Below are 25,554 nucleotides of genomic sequence, written 5' to 3' on the forward strand. Positions count from 1 at the left end.
GCACAAAGCTGCTTCTAGGGCCTGGGAAGCAAGAAGGCCCAGATAGGCCAGCCATCCATGCCACCTGGAGCCATTTCTTTCCCAGGACGAGAGGGCCAAGGAGGGTGACTGGGAGGCCTGCTCTGATGGTCCCTGAGAGCAGAAACATCCTCTGTTCAAGTGCCCTGGCTGCCTGGCTGGGCCACCTCCCTGAAATTACTCAAGGCTGGCACTCATACTGGACACCCTGTTGGCCCCACCCTGCAGTCCCAGCCAAGGCCACATCCTTCTGGCCACTGCTCCAGACCTGGGAACAAGTCAGTCCCTGCTGGCCAACCAGGCTGGACAGCTGGCCACGGCCCTGGAGCCCATGGACTGGGCAGGGCAGGGGGCCATAGGCCCAGGGCACCCCAAATGCTTGTCCTGGTGCTGCCCTGATTCAGCTGCCATGCTGGCTTTGCACTACTCAACCCCCTCCCCATCCCCCCCCCGCCAAGCAGAGCACACCAGCACAGAGGGGAGGCCAACAACTGTATTTCCACATCAGCCGGGGCTCTCGGTCGCCCAAGGGGAGGACAGAAGTCAGCTGCAGAGGAAGGCTGGTGCCAGCCCCCAGTCCCGGCCCCACCTCCAGGCCAATGCATGCCCCAGGGATGGGCTCAGTCCCAGGACCACCCCGCAGGCTCCAGAAGGTGGGTTTTATCCCCTCTCACTCCTTCCAGCTCATCCTCAGGCCTCTACTGGCCTCATCCACAATGGGCCCAGGACACTGGACAGGTAGGGGTGGCAGAGCCCAGCTGGGCCCAAGCTGGGCAGAGGGGCCCAAGCTCCGCACAGGGGCCCTCGGGTAGGGCAGGTTTCCAAGGGAGGGTCCGGGAGGATGGCCTGGTGTGGGGTGGGGGCTCAGCCCAGCGGGCGCTGGTAGGGCTGGGGAGGGGACTCCTTGGAGATGAAGGGAGCCCCAGGATACACAAGCTCGGCTGCCAAGCTTGGGCGGGGTCTTCCAAGTGTATGAAACAGCTCTGTGCTCCAGATCAGCTCTACCCCCACCAAACAGATGGACAGACGGACAGGCGGACAGACGGACAGGTGGAGAGACAGACAGGCAGACAGGCAGGTGGCGTTTCTGAACCCAGGGAGGGGAAAACCACAGAACAAAACAGCAGGTCTGGCTTGGGCCGCCGGCTTCCAGGGCGCCCAGGGCAGCGGGCGGGCAAGTGTGTGGGTGTGTGTGACTATGTGTGGGAGGCGCCTGGGGGCCAGGGGCCTCCTCCTCCGGGACTCTTCTCTGTTTCTGTGCTGGCACGCCAACGGCTTGGGAACTAGAGGCGGGCAGCCTCGGCGAAGCCCACCCTGTTGTTGTCACGGTCAAACACAGTGTAGTAGCGGCCGATGAAGACGTCGCCCAGGATCCAGAGTGGCCCGCTGGGCGGCGGGATGTCCATGCCCATGAAGCCGCTCAGGCAGAGGGTCTTCCCGGCCTGCGACACCTGGGATAGCCCTGGTGGTCAGCACCCAGGCCTGGCACCACCCGCCCCCCAACCTATTGCCAGCTCACCTGGGGCATGCGCCCCACCCCCGTTCACCTGGGGCATGCGCCCCACCCCCGTTCACCTGGGGCATGCGCCCCACCCCCATTCACCTGGGGCATGCGCCCCCCCACCCGCTTACCTTGAGCGTGTGCCCCCCACCACGCCTGCTCGCCTGGGGCGTGTGCCCCCCCCACCTGTTCACCTTGAGCGTGTGCCCCCCACCACGCCTGCTCCCCTGGGGCGTGTGCCCCCCCCACCTTTCACCTTGAGCGTGTGCCCCCCACCACGCCTGCTCCCCTGGGGCGTGTGCCCCCCACCCGCTCCCCTGGGGCGTGTGCCCCCCCTCACCTTGAGCGTGTGCCCCCCCTCACCTTGAGCGTGTGCCCCCCCTCACCTTGAGCGTGTGCCCCCCCTCACCTTGAGCGTGTGCCCCCCCTCACCTTGAGCGTGTGCCCCCCCCACCTTGAGCGTGTGCCCCCCCCTCACCTTGAGCGTGTGCCCCCCCTCACCTTGAGCGTGCCCCCCCCACCTTGAGCGTGTGCCCCCCCACCTTGAGCGTGTAGTCCCCCCCCCCACCTTGAGCGTGTGCCCCCCCCCACCTTGAGCGTGTGCCCCCCCCTCACCTTGAGCGTGTGTCCCCCCCTCACCTTGAGCGTGTGCCCCCCCTCACCTTGAGCGTGTGCCCCCCCCACCTTGAGCGTGTGCCCCCCCCTCACCTTGAGCGTGTAGTCCCCCCCCTCACCTTGAGCGTGTAGTCCCCCCCCTCACCTTGAGCGTGTGCCCCCCCCTCACCTTGAGCGTGTGCCCCCCCCACCTTGAGCGTGTGCCCCCCCCTCACCTTGAGCGTGTGCCCCCCCCTCACCTTGAGCGTGTGCCCCCCCTCACCTTGAGCGTGTGCCCCCCCCACCTTGAGCGTGTGCCCCCCCTCACCTTGAGCGTGTGCCCCCCCCACCTTGAGCGTGTGCCCCCCCTCACCTTGAGCGTGTGCCCCCCCTCACCTTGAGCGTGTGCCCCCCCTCACCTTGAGCGTGTGCCCCCCCTCACCTTGAGCGTGTGCCCCCCCTCACCTTGAGCGTGTGCCCCCCCTCACCTTGAGCGTGTGCCCCCCCCTCACCTTGAGCGTGTAGTCCTCTGGGGACAGCTTGTAACCTTTGCCTCCCAGCTTCAGTGTGATCGCGGGCAGGGTGGACACCTTCTCACAGGGGATCATGTACTAAGAGGGGTCACAGCAGTGTCAGGGTGGTAGTGGTGGCCTTGGGGCTCCCCCTACCAGCCCCAGCCCCAGTCCCCGGCGCTCACCTCGCCCTGGATCAGCGGCACAGCCCCGATAGCTTTCTGCAGCTCGCGCACCTCATCCACAGGGCCCACCATGAGGGAGGTGCCTGTGTCCACAATGGCCTCACAGCCCTCCTTGCACAGGGTCAGCCCGCTGGCCACCTCCACCCTGCAGGGAGTCAGGGCGTGAGGCCCCTGCCTGGACTGGAGTGTGCTCTGGGGGCCCAGTGCCCCTCCCTGGGAGCCCCTCCCCGATACCCCTCCCATGGCTGGGTTGCACTCTCCTCCTCTCAGGGCTCCTGGATGCACAGCGGACCGTGAGTCCTCCAGGGCAAAGGGTGGGAGAGGAGACCCAGAGTGGCAGAGGGGATGATGGTGATGGGCATGGAGGGGATGGATGGATGGATGGAGGGGATGGAGGAGCATGGAGGGGATGGAGGAATGGAGGGGATGGAGAGATGGAGGGATGGAGGGATGGAGGGATGGAGAGATGGAAGGGATGAAGGGATGGAGGGATGGAGGGATGGGGGATGGAGGGATGGAGGGATGGGGGATGGAGGGGATGGAGGGATGGAGGGGATGAGGGATGGAGGGATGGGGGATGGAGGGGATGAGGGATGGAGGGATGGGGGGATGGGGGATGGAGGATGGGGGCATGGAGGGGCATGAAGGGCTAGTCCGACCCCATTTCTTTCTTGCCCAGCCCCCCCACTCCCCACAGACACCCCCACCTGCAGAACCTGGTTCCTCCGTGGGCCCTGCATGCCGCTCCCACCCACAGAACCCAGGGGAGCTGACTGCAGCCACCACTCACTGGTCCAGGTGGACCTGCCAGTAGGCCTTGCGGGTGACGTTCAGGTAGGACAGAGAACCCTTGTAATACTTGGAGTCGGTGCCGCCCAGCATCAGCTCACCCCCGGGCTGCGCAGTTGGGTCCCTAGGAGGAAAGGAAGGGAGGAGTCAGCTGCCACTCCACCCCCCAAGCACACGAGTGCCAGGTCAGGAGTAAGGGGGTGAATATGGCAATTGGGGAGAGCTTCCTGAAGGAGGGGCTTTCTGGACCTGCAGGGATGGAAAGGCCCAGAAGGCAGGAGGAGAGACGGACTCCCTTCTTCCCGGGGTGGGGCTGCTCTGCGTGGGCCCAGCCTGCCCCAGAAGAGGTTTTCCTCAACCCTCAGGTTCTCCTGGTCTGCTCAGGAGCCAAGGTTCAGCCAGACATCAGGGTCAAGGCTGGGGGCAGACAAGGAATTGAATGCCAGGAGCCCAATGGGGAGGACCCTGTCTGTCTGTCTGTCTGTCTGTCTAGAAGAAAAACCAAGGAAGGCTTCTAGGAGGGGGTGATGGCACAATCTGGGAAGTTGGGATGGCTGGTTCTGGCCTCAGGGCCTCTGCACTGGCTGCTCCTGGGAACAGCCTCCAACTGCATTCCCGAGCCACGCCCACCTATCTCCCCTCATCCAGACCACCGATGGCCAGCCAAGGTGCTTCTGGGCAGGAGCACACTGCACTTCCTAGGACCTGCAGCCCATGTCGCCTCGGTTCGTTTCCAAACATGACTCAAGTACAAGCTTTCAACGCAGCAAATCCTGCCGGTCCCGTTAGAGAAGCTCCGTGTCGGGTGGTCCTGCCATCCCACCAGGGCATCTGCAGCTAAGCTGGCCACCATCCCGCTGCCTGTCACTCAAGGCAGCACCAGGCCTGACCCAGTCCTCCCAGCACTGCTCAGGGCCTCCGCCCTCCTCCAGCCTCCTCCGCCTTTGCTTCCTGTCAACACCTCTGCAATCCCAAGTGTAGAAACCCGATCAGTGCCTTCCACTCCTCCTCTCCTCACCAAACATGCTTTCAGAAGCCCTCAGACCCTCCCTCCTGCCTGGCTTCACTTCCTGCCCAAGCCGCTGCCTTGAGACTACAGCTGGGCACTCACAACTGTGTGCCCCTCTGCCCACCTGGCACTCACCCTGTGTGCCCCTCCGCCCACCTGGCACTCACCCTGTGTGCCCCTCCCCCCACCTGGCACTCACCCTGTGTGCCCCTCCCCCCACCTGGCACTCACCCTGTGTGCCCCTCCCCCACCTGGCACCCTGTGTGCCCCTCCCCACACCCGATACTCATACCTGTGTCCGCCTCCCCGACCTGGGCACTCAGGCTGTGTGTCCCCCTCCCCCATGTGGGCACTGATTGCCTGTGTGCCCTCTTGCCCTCTGGGGACCCCTCTTCACCTCGCTGCCTCCCCTGTGCCCCAAGGCTCCTGGAGAAATGGCCCAGCCGGTTCACCTGTGTCCTGGCCTCTAGTGAGCAGTGCAGCCCAGGCTGTTGCTAAGGAGTATTCACTGCCTAGGCAACGGACAGAGTGAAGAGGCCAGGCCAGCCCCACGGCTGGAATTCTGCCAGCAGTGCCCCAAGGTCAGGGGTCAGGCCCAGAGACTCCAAGTGCCAAGTGAGCCACATGAGGTGAACCTGCCCCTGTCCGCCCTGGAGAGTATGGGGCAGTGACCAGGCACCGCTCAGGGCAGGAGGCCGCTGGCTGACACGCTGCCCACCCCCAGAGCAAAAGCCCCCAACCCCCGGTCACCCCTCTTATGTGGAACCCTCCACTCAGGTCTGCCCAAGAAGAGGAAACTAACTAAGGCCGAGGTCCCCTTCCCAAGGTTGCCTGACCATGGCTCACCCATGCTGAAGCAGCAGCTGCAGGTGGGGACCCTGGGGGAGAACCTTTTTCCCAGAAGGAAGGGCCCCCTATGCTCCTCCTAGAGGGCAGCCGGCACCTGCTGGGGACACCCACAGAGCTGCTTGCTGTGTGGTGCCGGGGACCCACACCCACCCAAGGTCACCTCCCCAGGGACTCCCAGGCTCCTGGGTACCATGCCCCCTTCTCCACCATCAGCAACCCTGGGACCAGGACCACATGTGCTCATCACCAGGTCCAGGGACCAACAGGCCAACTGAACCAAGAGGAACCGCCATGACCCCTGAACTGGGTCTGTTCTCACAGGAGGGAGGCCCAGCTGCCAAGGTCCCAGGACCCACAGCCTGGCCTGAGCTCCTTCCACCGGGAGACCCCGGCCACACAGCTTTCTCTGTGATGCCGCTTACTCCTCTGCGGAAGGGCGGCCGGCCCCTGCCTCCCGGACACCCTGAGGTCAGAGGTCAGGAGCTCTGGCCACAGCAGCAGGGAGGGGGCGGCACTGAGTGGGGGTGCCCGGAAGGCTCCCAGCCCAGCCCCGCCCTGCCTCCCAGCAACGCTCAGTGAGGAGAGCAGGAGGGGAGAGGGAACCCACGCGCCCACCTGTTCAGGTAGAAGGAGAAGATGTTCTGGTCCACCAGCTTCTGCTGCATCAGGTTGTCGAAGACGGGCAGCACGTTGTTGACGGAGATGCGGGGGTAGGCCATGCCCAGGATGCCGTCGAACTTGGCTGCGATGAAGGTGATGCCTGGCTGCTTGATGGCCTCCCCGAAGACCTGCCTCTCCACTTTGACACCGCCCAGGGCAGCGGTTGATGACGCTGACTTGCAGGGCACCTACAGGCCAGGGGAGGGTCAGTGGGTCGCAGACAGGCTGAGCCCTACACCCCTCTCTGAGCATGAGGCTGCGGTACAAAACCCAGCTCAACGGATGCCCCTTATCTCACACACGATGGGGCCCAGAGGGCCCAGAAGAAAGGGCTGGAAACGGTGAGCTGAACACAGCTGGGGATGGGGACACGGGGTGAGGTAGAGCCCTCTTCGTGGGAGACTTTGGGCCTTGGTTTTAATGAGATGGGAACCAGGCAGGAGCACAGACGGGGAGACCCCTTGCTCCGCTCCCTGCTCTGACCTCTTGTTTCCACCACCACCAACAGGCAGGTCCTGCTCCTGCTCTTGCCCTCAGCCTTGGGAACAAGAGACAGCCTGGGCCAGGAGCCCGAGAGACGGGGAACCCGCCGACCCCAACACAGACTCACAGCCATGCTGCCCCCTTCCCCTTCTCTGACTGTCCCCTCCCCCAGCCCTGGATGAGGCTGCAGAAAGAGAACACGGCCAGAGCAGGATGTGGGAAGGGAACAACAGCTTGAGGCTGACACGGGGCGGAGGGGGCGGAAGAGGGCAGACGGGGCAATTTCCCGTTCAGGCTGAGCAGGGCCCAGAGAAGAGGGCTCTGAGGAGCCCCCTGTACAGACCCGGACTCCAGCCTAGCAGGGACTGTTAGGAGCAGGCCCAGCTGCAGGAAGGGGCCCTCTTCCCAGGTCCCTTGGCCTGCAGGGGGGCTCTGCTGCCCTCCTGGCCTGCTCCGGAGCTGGGGGCTGTGTCACCGTCCCACTACTCCTGAACCCCTTGCGGCCTGGCCCACCCCAGCAGACAGCTCCGAGGTGAGAACTCACTGAGGCCCAGGCAGGGTGACAAGGGACAGCTCGCCCTCTCCTTGGGCAGGGAGCAGCTCTGCACAGGGCCCTGCGGATGGTGGAGTGCAGGCGGGGCCCCCAACAGCCACTGCTGCTCCCCCTCCCTTACCCTCCCAGGCTCCTGCAGGTGACTGTCTGCCAGCAGCCCCCACAGCGGGTTCCTGGCAATCCTCCCAATCCCAAGCCTCCCCAACCCCTTGGCCCGCTGCAGGGACCCTGTGCATCCCCAGACCCAGCCTTCAACACCTGCTGGCACCTCAAACCCAATGTGCCAAGAAAAGCCCAATCATTCTAATCTGCCCTGTCCTCCCTCCCACTCACTGTAGCCTGACTCCGGGGACCCCTGCCCCTGTAGCCCCCAGGTTCGAGGCTGTCCCTCCAGCCTGCACATGACCAGGCTCATTCCCAGGCCCCTCCTCATCCTGCTGACCGCCCCGGCCACCTGAGGGCTGGGGTCGGCCTGGGATCACCGAGCCCCTTCAACCACATACCCACGGTGGGTGAACCCCACACCCTGGCATCCTCGAGTCCTGGGAAAGGCCCCAGAGGGACTCACCGACACAGTGTCCTGGCTCAGGTATCCGGAGAGGCTGCCCGAGCCATAGTGGATGGCAAATGAGGTGCCATTCTTCACGTAGGTGCTGGACTTGTCGCTGTTGTATTTGCGGTGGAGCCCTGCCCCGGGCGAGAAGAGGGCCCGCAGGTCATCCTGCAGCCCACGCCATGGCCACGGCCCTCCCAGCCCCCTGCAGTCTACCATGGAGCCCGCTCCCCTCAAGCTGCCTCCCCAGGGTGGGATTTGGAGGGGATCCGAGGCCCACCATCGTGCCAGAGCCCCAGGACTGTGGGCTGTGACCCCGGGCCTCCCTCCCAGCCACAGCTGGCTCCCTCCGTGGCCACCCCAGCCCCAGCGCTGCTGAGAGCAAGACCACAGCTGGTGGTTCACCCAGAAAGCCAGTGCCTGGAGCAGGGTGGAGAGGGCCAGCCTGGCTCATGGGGCCAAGAGGCGGGAGAAGTGCACTGCCCACGTGATTCCTGAGGCAGCCCTGTGGCGGCACCCCAAAAGGGCAGGACCTGGGAGACGGGGCCGGGGTGCGTGACTCACAGCAAGCGATGTCCAGCAGTTTGCAGTGGATGGAGGGGACCCACAGGTTGGAGGAGCCGGTGTCGAAGACGACCGTGAAGCACTGGGGCGGTGTCCCGATGCCGATCTCCCCGTAGTACTGGGCCTGGCAGGGGACAGGGTCCATCAGGGATGGGGAGGGGCCCTCTCTCCCCACCGGGCCTCAGAAGGCCCGGCTGTCCCCAGAGCCAAACCCTGAAGCCGGAAGGGCCATGCTGGAGGGACGAGCGTCATGGGGCCCACAGCTGCCAACAGCCACCGACTCCCACCGGCTCAGCCTGCAGGGAAGATGGGCCAGGTCCCCAGCCCTCGGTCCTAATGCCCACAGGTGCTTGGGGTCTCCAGACCTCTGGGTTCTGCCACCTACCCCTGCTCGACACATGGCGAGGCTGAGCTTCCCCACAGAAAAGACAAGGCCAGAGGCCAATCCAGGCTGGGGACAGATGCGGCCCTCGGCCTGAGCCCCAGGTACAGGAAGGGCCTTGCCTGGAAGACTCCCCTGGCGGCCCGGGGTCCAGGGCCTGAGAAGGGAGGTGACTTCCTCCCCAGGTTGGAACCATATCAGGGTCTGATTCTGGGTGTCTCAGTGCCTGCCCTGCCCTCCAGGGTGGACCCCAAGCCTGGAGGGCTTCCAGGCAGAGGGGTTCAGCTGGTCAAGGGGAGAAGCTAAGCCTTAGAGTCACTGCCTGCCCAGCAACCCTTCCTGAATGGCCCAGGGCCTCAGTTTTCCCATGTGTACGCAGGGATAGCAGGGACAGGTGGGGGTGCTGACTCAGGGATCAGGCAGGTACAAGGGGTCCCATGCCCGCTGAGCATCTCAGGAGGCAGAGAGTAAGAGGGTCCTGGAGTTCGGGGTCGCCTGGGTGCCCACTTCCCCCAGGAATAGAGCCTGGGCCACTGTCAGCCACCAGATTCCTGGCACCAGCCCAGCCCAATGTTTCTCCGACCGCCTGGCTTCACGGAGCAGCAGCAGCTGCTGACTCATGGCCCCACAGAAGTGACCACTGGCGGGGGAACACTCAGCAAATCTCCATGTGTGCATGTGTGTGCATCAGCGTGCTCTCGCGCTAGGGCGATCAGGAACTGGCCGGTCGGGACCAGGCACACGGCACCCGGTTCCCCCCAGGCCCCCTCCCCCCAACCCGCCCAGTCACATGCCTATGAGTCTTGGGCTTCCTGTCACAGCCAGGACTCGGGCCAAGCAGGACAGAGGGCAAGCCCCCCCTCCACAGTGGGCCAGAGCCCCGAGGCTGGACAGCAGGCCCTGGCCTCGAAATGACCCCATAGAGCTGGGACGAGGCTGACCAAGCCCCAGCTTGCTAGGTGGCTTCCAGAGTGCTCCCCTTTGGATCCTGCTTCCCCCTGAAGGAGTCGTGGGCACAGGAGGGGCTGCTGTCAAAGGAAGAAGATGGGGAGGGGCTGGAGAGGGACCACGAGTCACCATAGGCCTCCTGGCAGGACAGCAATAAAGACAGGCTCCAGGGCAGCCGGCCACACCCAGGCAGACCCAAGGACTGCCCCCCGGGCGAGCTGGCACCGAGGCCCGAGGCCACCCTCAGTCACCCTCCCAGGCCCGAGATCCGGCAACCACAGGGGCCAGTGGCAGGAGGTTCCAGGACGGGGAAGACAGGAGTGTGGCTGAGCCTGGACGCCACCCTGGCCAAGTGAGCCACTCAAACTGTGCCGCTGAGAACAGGAGGCGGGAGTGTCCCCACAGTCCCAGGGAGCTCTCCGGAGAGCGGCTCCGCTCCCAGCAGGGCTAAGACCCCATACTCACGTCCATGTAGTTCTTGAGCACCTCGGGAATGGGCCCCTCGGTCACGGCCGGCATCGCCTGGGAGTACTTTGAGATGGGGCCTTTGGCAATCAGGTCCTCCACAGGGCCCCCCATCTCCGACATGGTCCGGCGGATGGACGTGAACTTGTGCAGCGGGATCCTGTCAACCAGGGGTCAGGGCATATCAGGGAGGTCCTCCCGCCTGCCGGCCGAGGCCGCTGACGCTGCACATCCATCTGGAGGCCCCTGGGGAATCTCGAAGTCACCACAGCCAAAACCAAACTCCTGCCTGTCACCTGGAAACTGCTGGCTCACCTCCCCCGTCAGTGAATGGCAACCCATCGCCCACGCGAGGTTGCACAGGCCACAGTCCTAGGAAGTGGCCACCCAACACCCACCTCGGCCCCACACACCCAACCTGGGGGGCCAGTGTGCCCACCCCTCCTCTCCTCAGCCATTCTAGAGGCTCCAAAGCCCCCAAGGGCCTCCAGTCCTCCCTCTGCACCTGCTCTGGTCTCCTCCAGGATGGCGGCCAGCATGGCTGCTCAGGGTGCTGGCGGGCACCTGTCACTCCTGCCCAAAGTGATCTGAGGCAGCCCACTGTACCCAGCCCCATCACACCTGCTCTCCACCCAGACACCAGCACGAAGGTGGCCCTACCTCCAGGCTGGCACTGGCAGCTCTGCCTGACCTCCTAGGTGGCCTCCTCTGGCCATGAGATGGGCCCTCCACGCCACCTCCAGAAGCCCTCCTTGACTACCTATCCTCCTCCACATGGACCCTGTGGCTGTCCAGTGCCCTCACCCCACAGCCGTTCCTGTGTATCGGCCCTTCTCCTCACTCCATGCAGCTCCACGAGATCCAGGACTGCACCCGGGGCCTTAGAGGCTTCTGTGCTCCCCCACCCACCACCCTGCCTCCTCCGACAGCTGCACTCAGGGCACACCTCCAGAGCCCTGTCACCCAGCACACCGCCGGCCAGGGTGCAGGAGGGAGCTCCAGACTGAGGTCAGGGGTCTTGAGTTCTATACACAGGAAGTCAATAACAGAGAGGGGGTCCCTGCTCCTCCCCCAGGGCCACTGACTTTCCCCTTGGTGTGAACCGACTCTTTGTTCCAAGGAAGCTCCCCTGGGCTTTTCATCACCTGGATAAAACCTCTCCCCTGCCCCAGGGATTTGAGAGTCCAAGGTCATAGCCCGCTTTTCCTGGCACATCAAGGGCGTGGTCCCGGAAGATGAGATTATTGCCTAAAAGCTGAGGGGCTGGAAGAGCCTCCAGGGACCCAGGAAGCAGGTGTAATAGTATCAGTTGCACAAGAGCTGGAATCAGGTGAGGGCTTGCATTCAGCTACCCTGCCCTCCAAGAAGCCCAGGATCCTTTCCCCACTGCTGTGTCTGCCCTTCTTGGAGAGGGGAGGCCTGTGGATAGGCTGGCAAGGTCAAGGCAGGCTCAGGCTTGTGGCTGCTCCCCCACAACGACTTTAATTGGGGTTACCCGCCCCCGGGCCGTTCCCCACAGCCTTTGGTGAGGCTCAGTCCTACCCAGCCCACTGCTCCTGCTGGCCCAGCCAGCTCCAGCCTCTGCAGCCTTCTGACCTCACCCACCTGCCCAGGGGCAGTGGACCCATCTCAGGTCCCAGGTCTCCCACAAAGGCCCAGAGCAAGGGTGGGGCAGGTGCCCAATGGGATGGGTCAGCATACCCCTCCTGGGAATGCAGGCTGCCTTGCAAGGGCTGGGGAGGGGAGTCAAGGAAGCCGACTGCAGCAGCGGCCCTCCTCTGCCCAGCTGGTCAGGTATGTCGATGGCCCAGTCAGATATATCCAGGCCCACTCGGTGGCCTCACCTGGCACAGTGGCTCGGCCTGAGAAGCGTGTGGGGCTCACTGCAGCACAGTCCCAGGCCCGGGGTGGGTGAGCCGGCCCACTCCCTATGCCTCCTCCTCTCCCAGGGACATGGGAACTTCTAGGGTCTGGAGGGGCCTCCCAGCCCAGGGCCTGTGATAAGAGCCGCAGGAGCAAACTTTTAAAGTCCCCAGTTCACAGGTGGTAAAGGGGTCCCTAAGGAAATGGACTCGCCCAGACTCGGGGGCTCTGGGAACTGCACCTAGGTCTCCAGCAAAAAGGGCGCTCAGCGCAGACCCCCAATTCCACCTGCCCCGAATGAGCACCACCTCCCCCAGCCCCGCCCCGTCTCCAGGGAGGCTGCGGTCCTCACGCCTCCCCCTGGCCCCTCAAGGTACACCTCAGGGTGGCATGGGGAGAGGCGTCTGGCGCCTCTGCCCCAGGTCCCCTGCACCTCCGGAGCCCGGCGCCCGGTAAGCGGGTGGGCGGTGCAGGAGACCGCGCAGGGCGGCACAGGTGCATTCCAGCGCGGGGGGCGCAAGAGGCTCGTGGGGTCCCCAGGGGAGCGCTGAAGTCACCACAGGCCCCGGGACCTCGGGGCCGCGACCCCTGCCCGTCCCCTGAGCCCCGGACCCTGAGGCTTCACCTGACAAGCGCGGCAGCAGGCGCCGCCAGGAGGCAGAGGACGAGCAGCAGAAGGCTGGGGGGATGCATGGTGGTGGCCACCGGGTCGGAGCGGGGCGCCGAGGCCGCGCGCTTATAGCCGGGATGACGGCGCAGTTGGGCCGGATCAGCTGACCCGCGTGTTTGCACCCGGGCTGGTCACGTGGGCGAGGCCGGCGTGCGCCGGGCGGGGCCTGGGCGGGGCGACCTCGGCGCACGCGCACAGAGCCGAGGAGTGCGCCCGCCACGCCCACCGCCCGAGCCACCACCGCCCTCGGGGTCAGCCCGGCTGAGTTTCTGGGGTCTGGAGGATTTCCGTTTCGGCCTGGCCGGGGTCGTGGGGCGGCCCACCCTGGAGGGCCCCGCGGGGTGACCCCTGTCCCAGCCGCCGCGGCCGTCCCCGCGTCTAGGCCTACGCGGGGCGCTGCGCCCTGGGCTCCTGCACCTGCTTCTCCTGGCGCCCCCTCGCCCCCTCGAGACGCTCCCAGACCTCCTCTCTGGAAGCCTCTTGCAAACCAAGATTAAATTCAAAGTCCACCGAATAGACCCTCCGCCCCTCCTCAGGGCTTCCAGAGAAACCTGGAAAACCAGCTCAGGCCCTGCGGCAAAGGGGGTCGGACCTGCTCCGCCCTCTCCCTCTGGGCGCTGTGCTTAGACTCAGGCCTCACCGATGGCTCTGTAGCCTCCAGATCCCGAATTCCAACCTCACCCTGGCACAGCCTCACGTGGCAGACATCTGGCCCGAAGGCAGGCAAAGTATTCCATCCCAAAATATATTCCTTTCACAGGTTTTGATATGGCCCTGTCCAGCTGTCTCTTGAGGGGGCGAAATTCACATTTTCTGGAGAAGCTCCTTCCCTAGGAGGTCGGGCACTTTTTATCCGCTCACGTCAGCTGTTGTTGTTTTTTTTTTTGAGACACAGTCTCGCTCTGTGGCCCAGGCTGGAGTGCCGTGGCGCGATCTCGGCTCACTGCAACCTGTATCTCCTGGGTTCAAGAGATTCTCCTGCCTCAGCCTCCCCAGTAACTGGGATTACAGGCACATGCTACCACGCCTGGCTTATGTATGTATGTATGTATGTATGTATGTATGTATGTATCTATCTATCTATCTATCTATCTATAGTATTTTTAGTAGAGATGGAATTTCACTATGTTGGCCAGGCTGGTTTTGAGCTCCTGACCTCAGGTGATCCGCCTGCCTCAGCCTTCCAAAGTGCTGGGATTACAGGCGTGAGTAATCCCACTTCAACTCTTTAGGCAAAACTTAACTCTTTCAACCCCTTGCCAATCAAGAAGTCCTTGAATCCCCTATGACCTGGAAGCCGCCTCTGCCAACCCTGTTTCCAGGCTGATCCAGTGTATACCTCAAATGTGTCGATTCGTGGTTTTGGACTGTAACATCTGTCTCCGTGAAATCCGTAAAACCAGGCCAGGCGTGGTGACTGTTGGTTATAATCCCGGCATATTCGGGGGTCAAGGTGGGAGCATCGCTTGGGCCGAAGAGCTTGAGATCAACCTAGGCAACATGGCGAGACCCTGCCTCTACAGAAAAAATTGAAAATTTAAAAAAAAGTATAAAACCAAGTTGTTACCCACCCACCTTGCTCACATATTCTCGGGACCTGCTGAGGCAGTTTTGAAGGTCATAGTCCTCATATTTGCTCGGAATAAATCTCTTCAAATATTTTACAGTGTTTGACTTTTTTCATCAACACTCCCTATACCCAGGGTACCAAGATGGGCCTCATCCTTACTCTCCAAGTGTCCCCTGCCCAAGTGCCCACTCTCCACCTCCTCAGAGCAGCACCTCACTGGGGCCTGCCCTGGCCACCCTGGGCCCTCCTTTGGCCCAGACTTGCCTGTCTCCAATGTGACACCATCCCTGGAACCCCGTCTCCAATGTGGCACCGTCCCTGGAGGCCCATCTCCAACGTGGCACTAGGCCCTGACCTCAAAGCTGAGCAGTGGAACCAGGTCAGAAAATGGGTCTCCCGACATTGAGCCTGCGGAGGCCATGGTGACAGCTGCCCCAGGACTTCACCATTCTTGTGTGCCCTGGTCCTGCATGGCATGGGGGACTGAATTAGGCCTGTTGGAGGGGAGGGCCCAGTCATTCCCCAGATACTCTGGAGCACGCAGCCGGGCGGAAGATAGGGCTGCTGTAAGTAGGAAAGGGATGCTGGGACAAATCATTTTAGACAGGTCCAAGTCACACAGGAAATGGAGCCGGGGGATGTGCTAAACAGCGACCTCCGCAGGAAGTCCCCTCCAAGAAAGTGGTGTCTGAGCTTGGACCCGAATGAAGGATGCTTCCCCAGGCTCTCACCCAGGGTGCCTTTTCTCCTCCCAGCTCCCTGCGAGGTAGATGGGCCCCACCCCGCTTTACAGAGGCAGCAGGATTCTGTGGTTCTCGGTGGGCAGGATTGGAATTCCCACCTTTTCTGTAACCAAATATATCAGGACCCTGGCCCTTGCGGAACCTCCCCCAAGCAGGGTCTGCCTAATGGCCACAAATGAGTGGCTGCCCCCTCAGCCCCACCTTCCCGCCCATTTAGAGCCCTTCATCTGAGGGGTTTCTAAGCCCGAACACAGACGCCCAAGCAGGCAGACACCCTTGCCCTCAGAATCTGCCCAGCTGGTGGGGGGCCACGGCCAGCCTGGACCTGGCACCTGGGGTTATCACCTGCTTTCCAGTGGACTGGGATCTTGGAGATGTCAGCCGACCCCAGGTGGACTGGACTCCAGCAAGGGGTGAAAAATGGTCCCAGCTAGCGTCCCCTGAGCCACCCTGCTCGGTCCCTGGGCCCAGCGGTGGATGAAGCGTTTGGTGTTCAGGATACTGAGATGCGCACCTGTGAGGACGCACGCTAACAGAGCGTGGCCGACGCGCCTCCCAGAGGCCCCGGTGAGCCGGCGAGGCTGCAAGCCAGCGGGCAGTGCGGATGGCCAGTGGGGCCAGAGGCACGACATGGTGGCGAGCTGTGGGGTGTATGGGCCGGTGCTAGCCAGGCTAAGAGCCTTGGACCAACCCCTGGGACAATGGGGCACTGCTGAGCAAGGACCCTCTGGGGGTCCCAAGGGTGGAGAGGCCCCATCCCACTGCAGAGACCATCTGTTAATTTATTACCGAGGGGGCATTCTGCCTGGGCCCCCTCGGCTTCCCAGCTCCTGGAGCAGAGTCTGGCGCATGGTAGGTGCCCAGTAATTATGTGTGGGATGAATGCCTCGGTGTTCAAGGTCCCTGAAGGACTGACCCACCAGGCAGGGTGGGACCCTGCAGGCATACTGGGTGAAGGTCAGGGGAGTGGCTTCTAATCCTCTTGCCTCTGGCTCACCTCAGGCAGACCCTCACAATCTGGGCCTCACCTCTGTCCCTGGAGAGTCAAGGTTGGGCTAATGGTCTCTGGAGCCCTTGCCTGCCCCTGCTAGGAGCTGAGGGTGCAGAAGTGACCCCTGGCCTCCTTGTCTGGCTCAGATTCCCCAGACTTCTGCACCTGCCAGGCCAATTCAGGAGACCCTCTTCCCACCAGGCCTGCCTTCAGGGCTCCTGGGTCAGTGGGCGCGTGAGCCTGACCAGGCCCTGCCTCTGGCAGAGTGCAGGGGACGCGCCACTTTTTCATCTTTCACACCCTCACACTGACCGCATGCAGGGACACAGGCTCCATCTGTGGGGTGCTCGGCCCACCCAGAGAGAGGAGGCAGGAGGTGGGGGCCGGGCCCAGGCTCCATCTTGGCCTCTGCCATCGCAGCCCATTGAGCTTCCCACCACGGAGGGCCCCAAGCTTCTCTCTGGGAAGCCAACCACAGGACGGGGGTCATGGCTTTTCCAGCTGCCTCCTGGCTGTTTGGAGAGTCAGGGAATCACAGGATGGCAAAGTGCCTGAGAGGGAAGGGGCAGAGAAGGGAGTCAGACCTGCTGGGTGCTCACTGCATGCTGACGCTTCCTAACAGGGGCAGGCAAGGGTTGGAGGCTGTCAGCCCAACACTGCCTCTCAATGGGGCGTGCTGAGTCCCAGACTGGAAAGGGTCTGCCTGGGTGGGTCAGTCCCTTGGGGACCCTGAGCACCTGCTCATTCATTCAACATGTGAGTCTTGGGCATCTACCAAGAGCAGGCGCTGCTCTAGGAAATCGAGAAAACAACAGAGAAATTCCCGCCCTCGTGCCGTTCATATCTAGACTGGGGTGGGGGTGGGGAGGTGTGTGGAGGGGCAGACATTAAAATGAAGCGGGGGGCGGGGGCCCACACAGGGCTTGGAGACTGTTCGCCAAAGAGGAGTCTGCTGCAGGGCACAGGGAGGGGCAGATGAGGGCCCTGCAGGAAGAGAAGCCTCTTCTAATCAGACCTTTTTTTTGAGACGGAATTTCATTCTGTTGCCCAGGCTGGAGTGCAGTGGCGTGATCTCCACTTACTGCAACCTCCACCTCCCAGATTCAATCAATTTTCCAGCCTCAGCATCCAGAGTAGCTGGGATTACAGGCACATACCACCATGCCCAGCTAATTTTTGTATTTTTAGTAGAGATGGGATTTTGCCATGTTGGCCAGGCTGATCTTGAACTCCTGACCTCAGGTGATCTGCCCACCTTGGCCTCCCAAAGTGCTGGGATTACAGGCATGAGCCACCCTGCCAGGCCCTCTAATCAGACTTGAAGGAGGTGATGAACCAAAGGCCTGGTCAGGAGCCGCTGACAGGAGGATAGGAAAGCAGAGGCCATGAGGCAAAGGGAGCCGACCTGGAGGCAGGGAGGAGAGGAAGCCATCTGAGGTCAGAGAGAGGCAGTAAGAAGGGGTGAGACTCTGGATACACTTTTGAGGTAGGGCCAGAAAATTTCCAGGTGGATTATTCAAAACCACCTTTGCAAAACTATGGCTGAGACAGTGAAAGAGCTCTAACTTAATCAACTCCATCCTGCTTCTAATTTCAAGCCGTCCTTGTTCATTCCTGGGTGTAGGCTGAACTATCTTTGAGAGGAATTTAGTTTATAGTTTAAATGAAGACGTTAACAGCCCTTTCCCAAAGCAGACCTCCTTCTTGCCTGGGAACTAGATTGCCTTTGTAGGACTCACGTTAGCCACACGATTAGAAATTATGGTTTAGGAGTCATGCAGCTGGAGGCTACAAGATTCTCATCCTCCCTAAACTGCTCCTAAGATCAGTGCTCAAGATATTTTGCAGCCCCTGCACTTGATGGATCAGCTGACACCACCTGGATCAATAAACTGGCTCATCTGATCTTGTGGCCCCCACCCAGGAACTGACTCAGCGCGAGAAGACAGCTTCAACTCTGTGATTTCATCCCTGACCGATCAGCACTCCTGCCTCACTGGCTTCCCCATACCCGCCAAGTTGTCCTTAGAAACTCTGCTTCCTGAATGCTTGAGGAGACTGATTTGAGTAATAATACAACTCTGGTCTCCGCACAGCTGGCTCTGCGTGAATTACTCTATTACAATTCCCCTCTCTTGATGAATGGGCTCTGTCTAGGCAGCAGGCAAGGTGAACCCCTTGGGCGGTTACAGATTGGACCGATGGTGTGTGATGAAGGGGCCAATACTGATGTTCCACGGCCTACCCAAAACCCTGGAAGGATGGCCTTTTATTGGCTGAGATGGGAACAGATGCAGGAGGAAGAGGCTTGGGGAGGAAGGCCAGGAGCTCAGTTTTGGATGTTTCAGGTTGAGACAAAGCATGTGGGGCGAGCAGGTGATTCTGCTGCATGGCAGCAGTGATTTGAGTTGTGAGTCCGGGGAGAGGTCTAGGCTGAGATGGACATGAGAGAGTCATCAGTGCCATCGGTTGTGATGATAAGATTGGATGGCACCAGGTTGGGTATAGCTAGAGAATAGAAGAGGTCTAGGGACTGAGCCCAGGGGCCTCCCAACTTTAAGAGGTTAGAGGATTGAAGCTGGGTGCGGCAGCTCATGCCTGTAATCCCAGCAGTTTTGGAGGCCAAAGCAGGCAGATCACTTGAGGTCAGGAGTTCATGCCCAGCCTGGCCAACATGGTGAAACCCTGTCTCTACTAAAAATACAAAAATTAGCTGGATGTGGTGGCAGGTGCCTGTAATCTCACCTACTCGGGATGCTGAGGCAGGAGAATCGCTTGAGCCTGGGAGGTGGAGATTGCAGTGAGTTGAGATCATCTGCACATCAGGCAACAGAGAACGACTCTGTCTCAAAAAAAAAAAAAAAAGAAGAAGAAGAAGAAGAAGAGGTTAGAGGATTGAGCAGGCACCAGCAAAGGAGATAAGGAACCATATGGAGGCAGAAGAGGCCAAGAGGGTGGGGCCCATAGAGCTGGCTGAAGAAAGTGGTTCAAGGAGGGAGCGGCTGCTGTGTTAAGTGGCTCTGCTGATGGGCCTGTGGAAGATGAGCACTCGCCACTACATTTCACAATTTAACCTTGACAAGACCTGTTTTAGTGATGTGGTGGCGGTGAAGTTGAACAGAGAATGACTATCATATTCAGTCATCAAGACAGTGTGGTATTGACACAAAGATAGATGGGTAGACAGGAAGGAAGAGTCTCAGGTACTCAGCATCAAGGCGACATGGAAATGCAGTCGGGGAAAGGGTGATCTTTTCAGGCAATGGAATGGAAAGGTCTCGATCCCTCCCTCACGTCATATACAACACTCAATTTTAGATCTGTTAGGGATGTGATGTAAATGGTAAATCCTTTAGGGAGGAAAAAGGCAAAGAAGGCCATCTTCGTGATTTTGAAATCAGCAAAGATTTGTCATTTAAATAGAACACACACAGAAAAACACCAAAGAGTATGGAAAGAAAAGTCACACATTGGGAGAAAAGATTTGCAAAACATATTTGATAAAGGACTTGTGTCCAAAATAGTCAAAGAACTCTCAAAGCTTAACAAAAGAAAATAAACAACCCAATTTAAAAAATGAGCAAATCGTCTGTTCAGACACCTCACCAAAGAAAAAATGCAGCTGGCAAATAAGCACCCGAAAAGATGCTCAACATCATACGTCATTAGGGAACTGCAGGTTAAAACAACAGTAAGACACCTCCACATACCTGTAAGAATGGCCCAAATCCAAAACACTGACAACGCCAAATGCTGGGGTGGATATGCAGCAACAGGAAGTCTCATGCGTTGCTGGCGGAACTGCAAAATGGTGCAGCCACTTTGGGAGACAGTTTGGCAGTTTGTTACAAGGCTTAATGTACTTTCGCCATACCATCCAGCAACTGTCCACCTCGATATTTACCTAAATGAGTTGAAAACTTATGTTCGCGCCAAAACCCGCACAGGAATGTTTACAGCAGTTTTATTCACTGTCACTGAAAACTGGAAGCAACAAAGATGTCCTTCTGGAGATGAGTGGACAGACAAACTGTGGTCTATCCAGACATCGGAATCTTATTCAGCACTAGAAGGAAACGAGCAGGCCAGGGATTGGGCTCAAGCAGGCAATCCCAGCACTTTGGGAAGTTGAGGTGGGTGGATAGCTTGAGCCCAGGGATTTGACACCAGCCTAGGCAACATGGTGAAACCCCATCTCTATAAAAAATACAAAAGTCAGCCCGGCTGGTGGAGGGAGCTTGTAGTCTCAGCTACTGGAGAGGCCAAGGTTCGGGAGGATTGCTTCGTCCTGGGAGGTGGAAGTTGCAATGAGCTAAGATTGCACCACTGCACTGCAGCCTGGGCAACAGAGAGAGACCCAGTGTTAAAAAAAAAAAAAAGCTACAAGCCAGGAAAATCCATAGAGGAACCTAAGTGCGTATTGCTAAGTGAAAGAAGCCAATCGGTAAAAGCTACACACGGTCTGATTCCAACTCTATGACATTCCAGAAGAGGAAAAACTATGGAGACAGTGAAAGGATCAGTGGTTGCCAGGGATTGGGGAGGACAGATGAATAGGTGAAGCACAGAACATTTTTAGGGTGGCGAAACTGCCGTGTATGATACTGTAATGGTAAAACAGGAAGGACATTATGCATTTGTCAAAATCCATAGGATGTACCACTCGAAGACCAAACCCTGCTGTAAACGATGAACGTTTGTTAACAGTAATGTATCCTTGCATCATTGATCATCATTTATAACAAATGTGCTGCACAAATGCAAGATGTTGATCATGGTGGCACTGTGTGTGTGTGTGTATGTGTGTGTGCACACGTGTGTGTATGTGTACAATCTCTTCCTCGGAGGGGAAGGAAGGGGACCAGGGATCCTTCTGCAGCCCTACGACTTAAGAGAAGGCCTGAAGGTCAGACTCCCTGGACGGGGTCAGGCGCTGGGTGTGGAGCAGGGAAGTGGTTTCTTCCCCAAGTCTCCCGCCAACCCCAAGAGGTAGGAGGGGAGGAGCCGAGATGCTGAGTCACCCCTGCTCCAGCCCTGCCCCTCCCTCCTCTTAGGACTGAGTCACCCCACCCTCAGAGCTGGGGCCACCATGACCCTCAAGAGAAAGGGGGCTGTGGCACCCTGGGGCTCCAGCCACAGGCAGCTTTAGTTCTGCAAGAGCAGCTGAGGAAGCCAGGGAGGGAATTAGCTTTCTGTCAGCTGACTTTGGACAGGACTGGGGCTGGTGGGGGAAGGGTGGAGGCTGTGAATGACTGGCACAGTTAAAGCAGGGGGAGGGGCTGCCCAGGCACAGGTGAGGGGAGGGGGAGGGGCTGCCCAGGCACAGGTGGGGGACAGGAGGAGGGGGTGCCCAGGCACAAGTGGGGGACAGGGGGAGGGGGTGCCCAGGCACAGGTCGGGGCAAGGGGAGAGTGTACTCAGGCACAGGTTGGGGGAGAGGGAGGGGTGCCCAGGCACAGATTGCAGAGGGGAAGGGGGTGCTGGGCACACGTGGGGGAGGTGGAGGGGGGTGCCCTGGCACAGCTGTCTGGATTCCCTCCAGGTCCAGGACATGGCATCTTTGGGTGTCTTGCTGGGAAGGGACCCAGCTTGGCTGAAGGTGCACTGTGCCTTTAGGATCCCCCCAGTCCCCCACCCTGACCACAGGATGGGATTATCCAGCTCACTCACCCTGGACGCTGCCCCTGACCTTCAGTCTGGCTCTCTGCCCAAGCAGGAGTGGCATGCAGGGCTCACAGTCACTGGAGGCCTCTGCTGTGTCCTCTTCCAGGAGCCTCAGTCTGGCTCCAGAAATGAGCAGCCCCAAGTCCTGAGCTTACTGCGGGGCCCAGTTCTGCACTGGCTGCCTGGGTGTGCGTTTCTGGGCATCCCCTGGGGCTGGACAGGCCTGGGTGCTGTGGAGGAGAGTCAGATGCCAGTTATCAGTGGGGGGTGAACTGGATGACCTTCTTTTTTTTTTTTTTTTTTTTTTTGAGACGGAGTCTTGCTCTGTCGCCCAGGCTGGAGTGTGCAAGCTCTGCCTCCCGGGTTCCCGTCATTCTCCTGCCTCAGCCACCCGAGTAGCTGGGACTACAGGCGCCCATCACCACGCCTGGCTAATTTTTTTGTATTTTTAGTAGAGACGGGGTTTCACCGTGTTAGCCAGGATGGTCTCGATCTCCTGACCTCATGATCCACTGGCCTCAGCCTCCGAAAGTGCTGGGATGACAGGTATGGATGACCTTCGAAGCTGCCTCCTGCTCCCCACCTGTGCACATACGCTGCTTGGGCACCTGACCTTCCAGGATCACAAATGTGTAACAGGAAAAAACCCAAAAGCTTTAGGGTTCAGCAGTCTCTGAGGGATGCAGTCTCAGGGCACTGATGAAAAGGAGACCAGGGTCCCAGTGGCCCACAATCCCTCTGGATTAGGGGCCCCAGCTCCAAGGATTGAGCCCTGAGCCATGACCTTCCTCCATCACGGATGCCCTGGGAGAGCCTAGTAGGCACACGGGGGCCCCGGAAGACCCCAGGAGCCCACAGCTATGGGTGAACCGTGGCAAGCGGAAGTCCCCAGGAGCCCACAGGTATGGGCACGCCATGGCGGGAGGCCACAGAGCCCACTGGGCTCTGCACCTGGAATAAGTGAATACGTGGCTCACTGTCCCCCAAGCTTGGCTGGGGACTCCTCCTTCACGTTTTAACAAAATCCACTGCACCCCTGGGATGCCGGTGGCTGCCGCACTCTGGGGACAAACAACACAGATGCAGACCTGCCTTCATGGGGCACAAGGAGCCAAAGCAAGTGCTCAGCCAATAAGAGACGTAGTTCCAGACTGTGGCGTGTGCTGAGGGGAACGCTGGGGCCGGGCTGCCTCAGACACAGGGAGGAGGTTGGGGTATCTACAGCAATGACTGAAGGCATTCCTCAGTGACGGACAGGAGCCAGCCTGAGAAGGGAATAAGCTGGAGGGACCGAGAGGCCCCCATGGCTAGGAAGGTGGGAAAGGAGGGGATGAGGTGGGGTCAAAGGGGTGATGGGGGCCACCAGCCAGGGGTGCATCTGGCGCAAGTGTGGCTCAGCCAGGCTGCAGGGAGGCCCAGGGAGGGAGCTTCCCTGCCCTGGCTCACTGGGGAGACAGGCCTGGCACCCAGGAAGGGATAGGAATGTACACAGACTCCTGTGCAAATTCCTGTGATGAAATTTTCTGTGTCAACTTGGCTGGGCCACAGTATCCAGATATTCGCAAACACTCGTCTAGATGTTTCTGTGAAGGCGTTTTCAGAGGTGATTCCCATTCCCATTTAAATGTGTCAACTTTGAGTAGAGCCGATGATGCACCAGGGTATGGCGGGCCTCAGCCAGTCAGTTGAAGGCCTTAAGAGAAAAAAGACTGAGATCCCTGAGGAGGAAGGAATTCTGCCAGCGACACACTGGGGACTCACGCTGCAGCGTCAGCTCTTCCCTGGGTCTCCAGCCTGCCCTGAGATTTCAGACTTGCAGCCTCCATAATTACACAGACCAACTTTAGAAAATAAATCCCTGTCTCTCCACCTGTATCCATATCACACCCCATTGGTTCTGTCTCTTTGGAGGGCCCCAGCCAGTACAGATGGGCTCGGGGAAGGCATCCCCAAGGGAAAGGTCCTGCCCTGCAGGGGTTTGAAAACCAGGTAGCCATGCTGGACAGGCCCATGGTGCTGGCCTAGCCAGGTGTGTGAAGGGGAGGGCCTCCAGCAGGGAGGCGGCTGAAATGTCTGGTCTGCAGGCTTTGGAGGGAGGGCAGGCGAAGGTTGAGCCCAAGCAATGGTCAACTAGGAAAGGACAGAGAAATGATTGGCCTGAGCGTAGGGTGGTCATTCACCTGCAGTGTGGCCAGGGCTCTGGGGTCCTCTGGGCTCGAGGGGGTGAGCTAAGATTGCGGCATTAAGGATGGGACAAAGAGCAGACAACAGATACTAAGGAGAGGAGGATGGAGAGGTGGACGGAGAGGTGAATGGAGAGGGGGATGGAGAGGGGGATGGAGAGGGGGATGGAGAGGGGATGGAGAGGGATGGAGAGGGGATGGAGAGGGGGGTGGAGAGGGGATGGAGAGGAGATGGAGAGGGGGATGGAGAGGGGATGGAGAGGGGGACGGAGAGGGGATGGAGAGGAGATGGAGAGGGGATGGAGAGGGGGGTGGAGAGGGGATGGAGAGGGGATAGAGAGGGGATGGAGGGGGGTTGGAGAGGGGATGGAGAGGGGATGGAGAGGGGGATGGAGAGGGGGGTGGAGAGGGGATGGAGAGAGGATGGAGGGGGGGTGGAGAGGGGATGGAGAGGGAGATGGAGAGGGGATGGAGAGGGGATGGAGAGGGGGATGGAGAGGCGGTGGAGAGGGATGGAGAGGGGGATGGAGAGGGGATGGAGAGGGGATGGAGAGGGGATGGAGGGGGATGGAGAGGGAGATGGAGAGGGGATGGAGAGGGGATGGAGAGGGAGAGGAGAGGGGGATGGAGAGGGGGGTGGAGAGGGATGGAGAGGGGATGGAGAGGGATGGAGAGGGGATGGAGAGGGAGATGGAGAGGGGATGGAGAGGGATGGAGAGGGATGGAGAGGGGATGGAGAGGGATGGAGGGGGGGGGAGAGGGGATGGAGAGGGGATGGAGAGGGATGGGAGGGGATGGAGAGGGAGATGGAGAGGGGATGGAGAGGGGATGGAGACGGGAATGGAGAGGGGATGGAGAGGAGGAAGGCAGCATTTACTTCTTTCCCTCTGCTTCTCCTAGAAATAAGGATGGCAGCCAGGTTCCAGCGCAAGTCCCACAGGAGCAGAGCTGCCCACATACTGGGTGGCTAAAACGACACATAGTCGTTGTCTCATAATTCCGGAGGCAGACTCAGTGTCACTGGGCTGAAGTCGAGGTACCAGTAGGGCTGGTTCCTTCTGGAGGCTCCAAGGGCAAACCTGTTCCTTGGCTTTGCCCGTTTCTAGAGGCTGCCTTGGCTGGGTCTTGGCTGGGCCCTACCTACATCTTCAAAGCCAGCACTCTAACCTGCTTCCATCTTCTCATCGCCTTCTCTGCCTCTTCCCCTGCCTTTCCCTCCAAAGGACCCCTGTGATGACTGGGGGCCCACCCCGATAATCTAGGATAACCTCCCGTCTCGAGATCTGTTGAGTCACATCCTCAAAGTCCCCTTGTCCTGGTAAGTCCACATCTCACCAATGTCAGGGATGAGGATGTCAATGTCTCTGCAGGAGGTGTTATTTTACCCACAACACTGCCATTTGTTGAAATGGAGAATGTTGGGTGAGGAAGAGGGATTCAATTTGGGGCCGAGAGAGTGTGCAGTGCCCATGGACTGAACTCACAAGTGGAGGTGTCCCCTGGACCTGCAGGGTGAGGCCAGAAGCAAGGCTGGTGGAGTTCAGACGGAGCTCTGGAAGGGACCAACTGGTGGTGGCATCTGTGTGAAAACAAGGGCAAGCCAGAGGAATAAGGGCAGGGGGAGGGGCCTGAATTCTGAAGCCCCCTACTCCAGAACTGGAGTGTCTGGTGATGAAGCTTGGGGCAGAGAGGGATACACTGAGAGAGGCTGAGTTGAGGAGCTGGGGTGGGCTGGGTGGGAGGAGTCATCAGGGCTGAGCTGGTGGGAGGGAACCATCAGGGCTGAGTTAGGTAGGATTGGGACC

General features: G+C 60.1%; 1 protein-coding gene and 1 long non-coding RNA gene across 2 annotated transcripts; both read right to left on the reverse strand.

Moving 5' to 3' along the window:
* Positions 1 to 493: 493 nt before the first annotated feature.
* Positions 494 to 12,749, reverse strand: CTSD (cathepsin D). The gene is made up of 9 exons (XM_033207205.1): positions 12,554 to 12,749; positions 10,066 to 10,225; positions 8,271 to 8,394; positions 7,722 to 7,840; positions 6,073 to 6,305; positions 3,601 to 3,723; positions 2,811 to 2,955; positions 2,626 to 2,724; positions 494 to 1,469 (listed from the first exon to the last, which is right to left on the reverse strand). The coding sequence occupies exons 1-9, from the start codon at positions 12,619 to 12,621 to the stop codon at positions 1,302 to 1,304; spliced, it is 1,239 nt and encodes a 412-aa protein (XP_033063096.1). The 5' UTR covers positions 12,622 to 12,749; the 3' UTR covers positions 494 to 1,301.
* Positions 12,750 to 13,836: 1,087 nt separating this feature from the next.
* Positions 13,837 to 25,190, reverse strand: LOC117081013. The gene is made up of 4 exons (XR_004436053.1): positions 25,085 to 25,190; positions 21,573 to 21,796; positions 19,613 to 19,806; positions 13,837 to 14,115 (listed from the first exon to the last, which is right to left on the reverse strand). It is a non-coding gene; the product is annotated as an uncharacterized LOC117081013 (long non-coding RNA).
* Between the last annotated feature and the right edge of the window lie 364 nt (positions 25,191 to 25,554).

Source organism: Trachypithecus francoisi, unplaced genomic scaffold (assembly GCF_009764315.1).
Source record: "Trachypithecus francoisi isolate TF-2019V2 unplaced genomic scaffold, Tfra_2.0 Lachesis_group8, whole genome shotgun sequence".
In the NCBI taxonomy this organism is placed as follows: domain Eukaryota; kingdom Metazoa; phylum Chordata; class Mammalia; order Primates; family Cercopithecidae; genus Trachypithecus; species Trachypithecus francoisi.

Bases quoted from the DNA above. Each gene is read 5' to 3' on its own strand.
- CTSD (XM_033207205.1), bottom strand. From the start codon at position 12,621: ATGCATCCCCCCAGCCTTCTGCTGCTCGTCCTCTGCCTCCTGGCGGCG. The intron at 8,395-10,065 runs GTGAGTATGGGG...GTCCCCTGCCAG, and splicing joins TGCTCAAGAACTACATGGAC to GCCCAGTACTACGGGGAGAT. The intron at 3,724-6,072 runs GTGGGCGCGTGG...CTTTCCTCCTAG, and splicing joins TTCTCCTTCTACCTGAACAG to GGACCCAACTGCGCAGCCCG.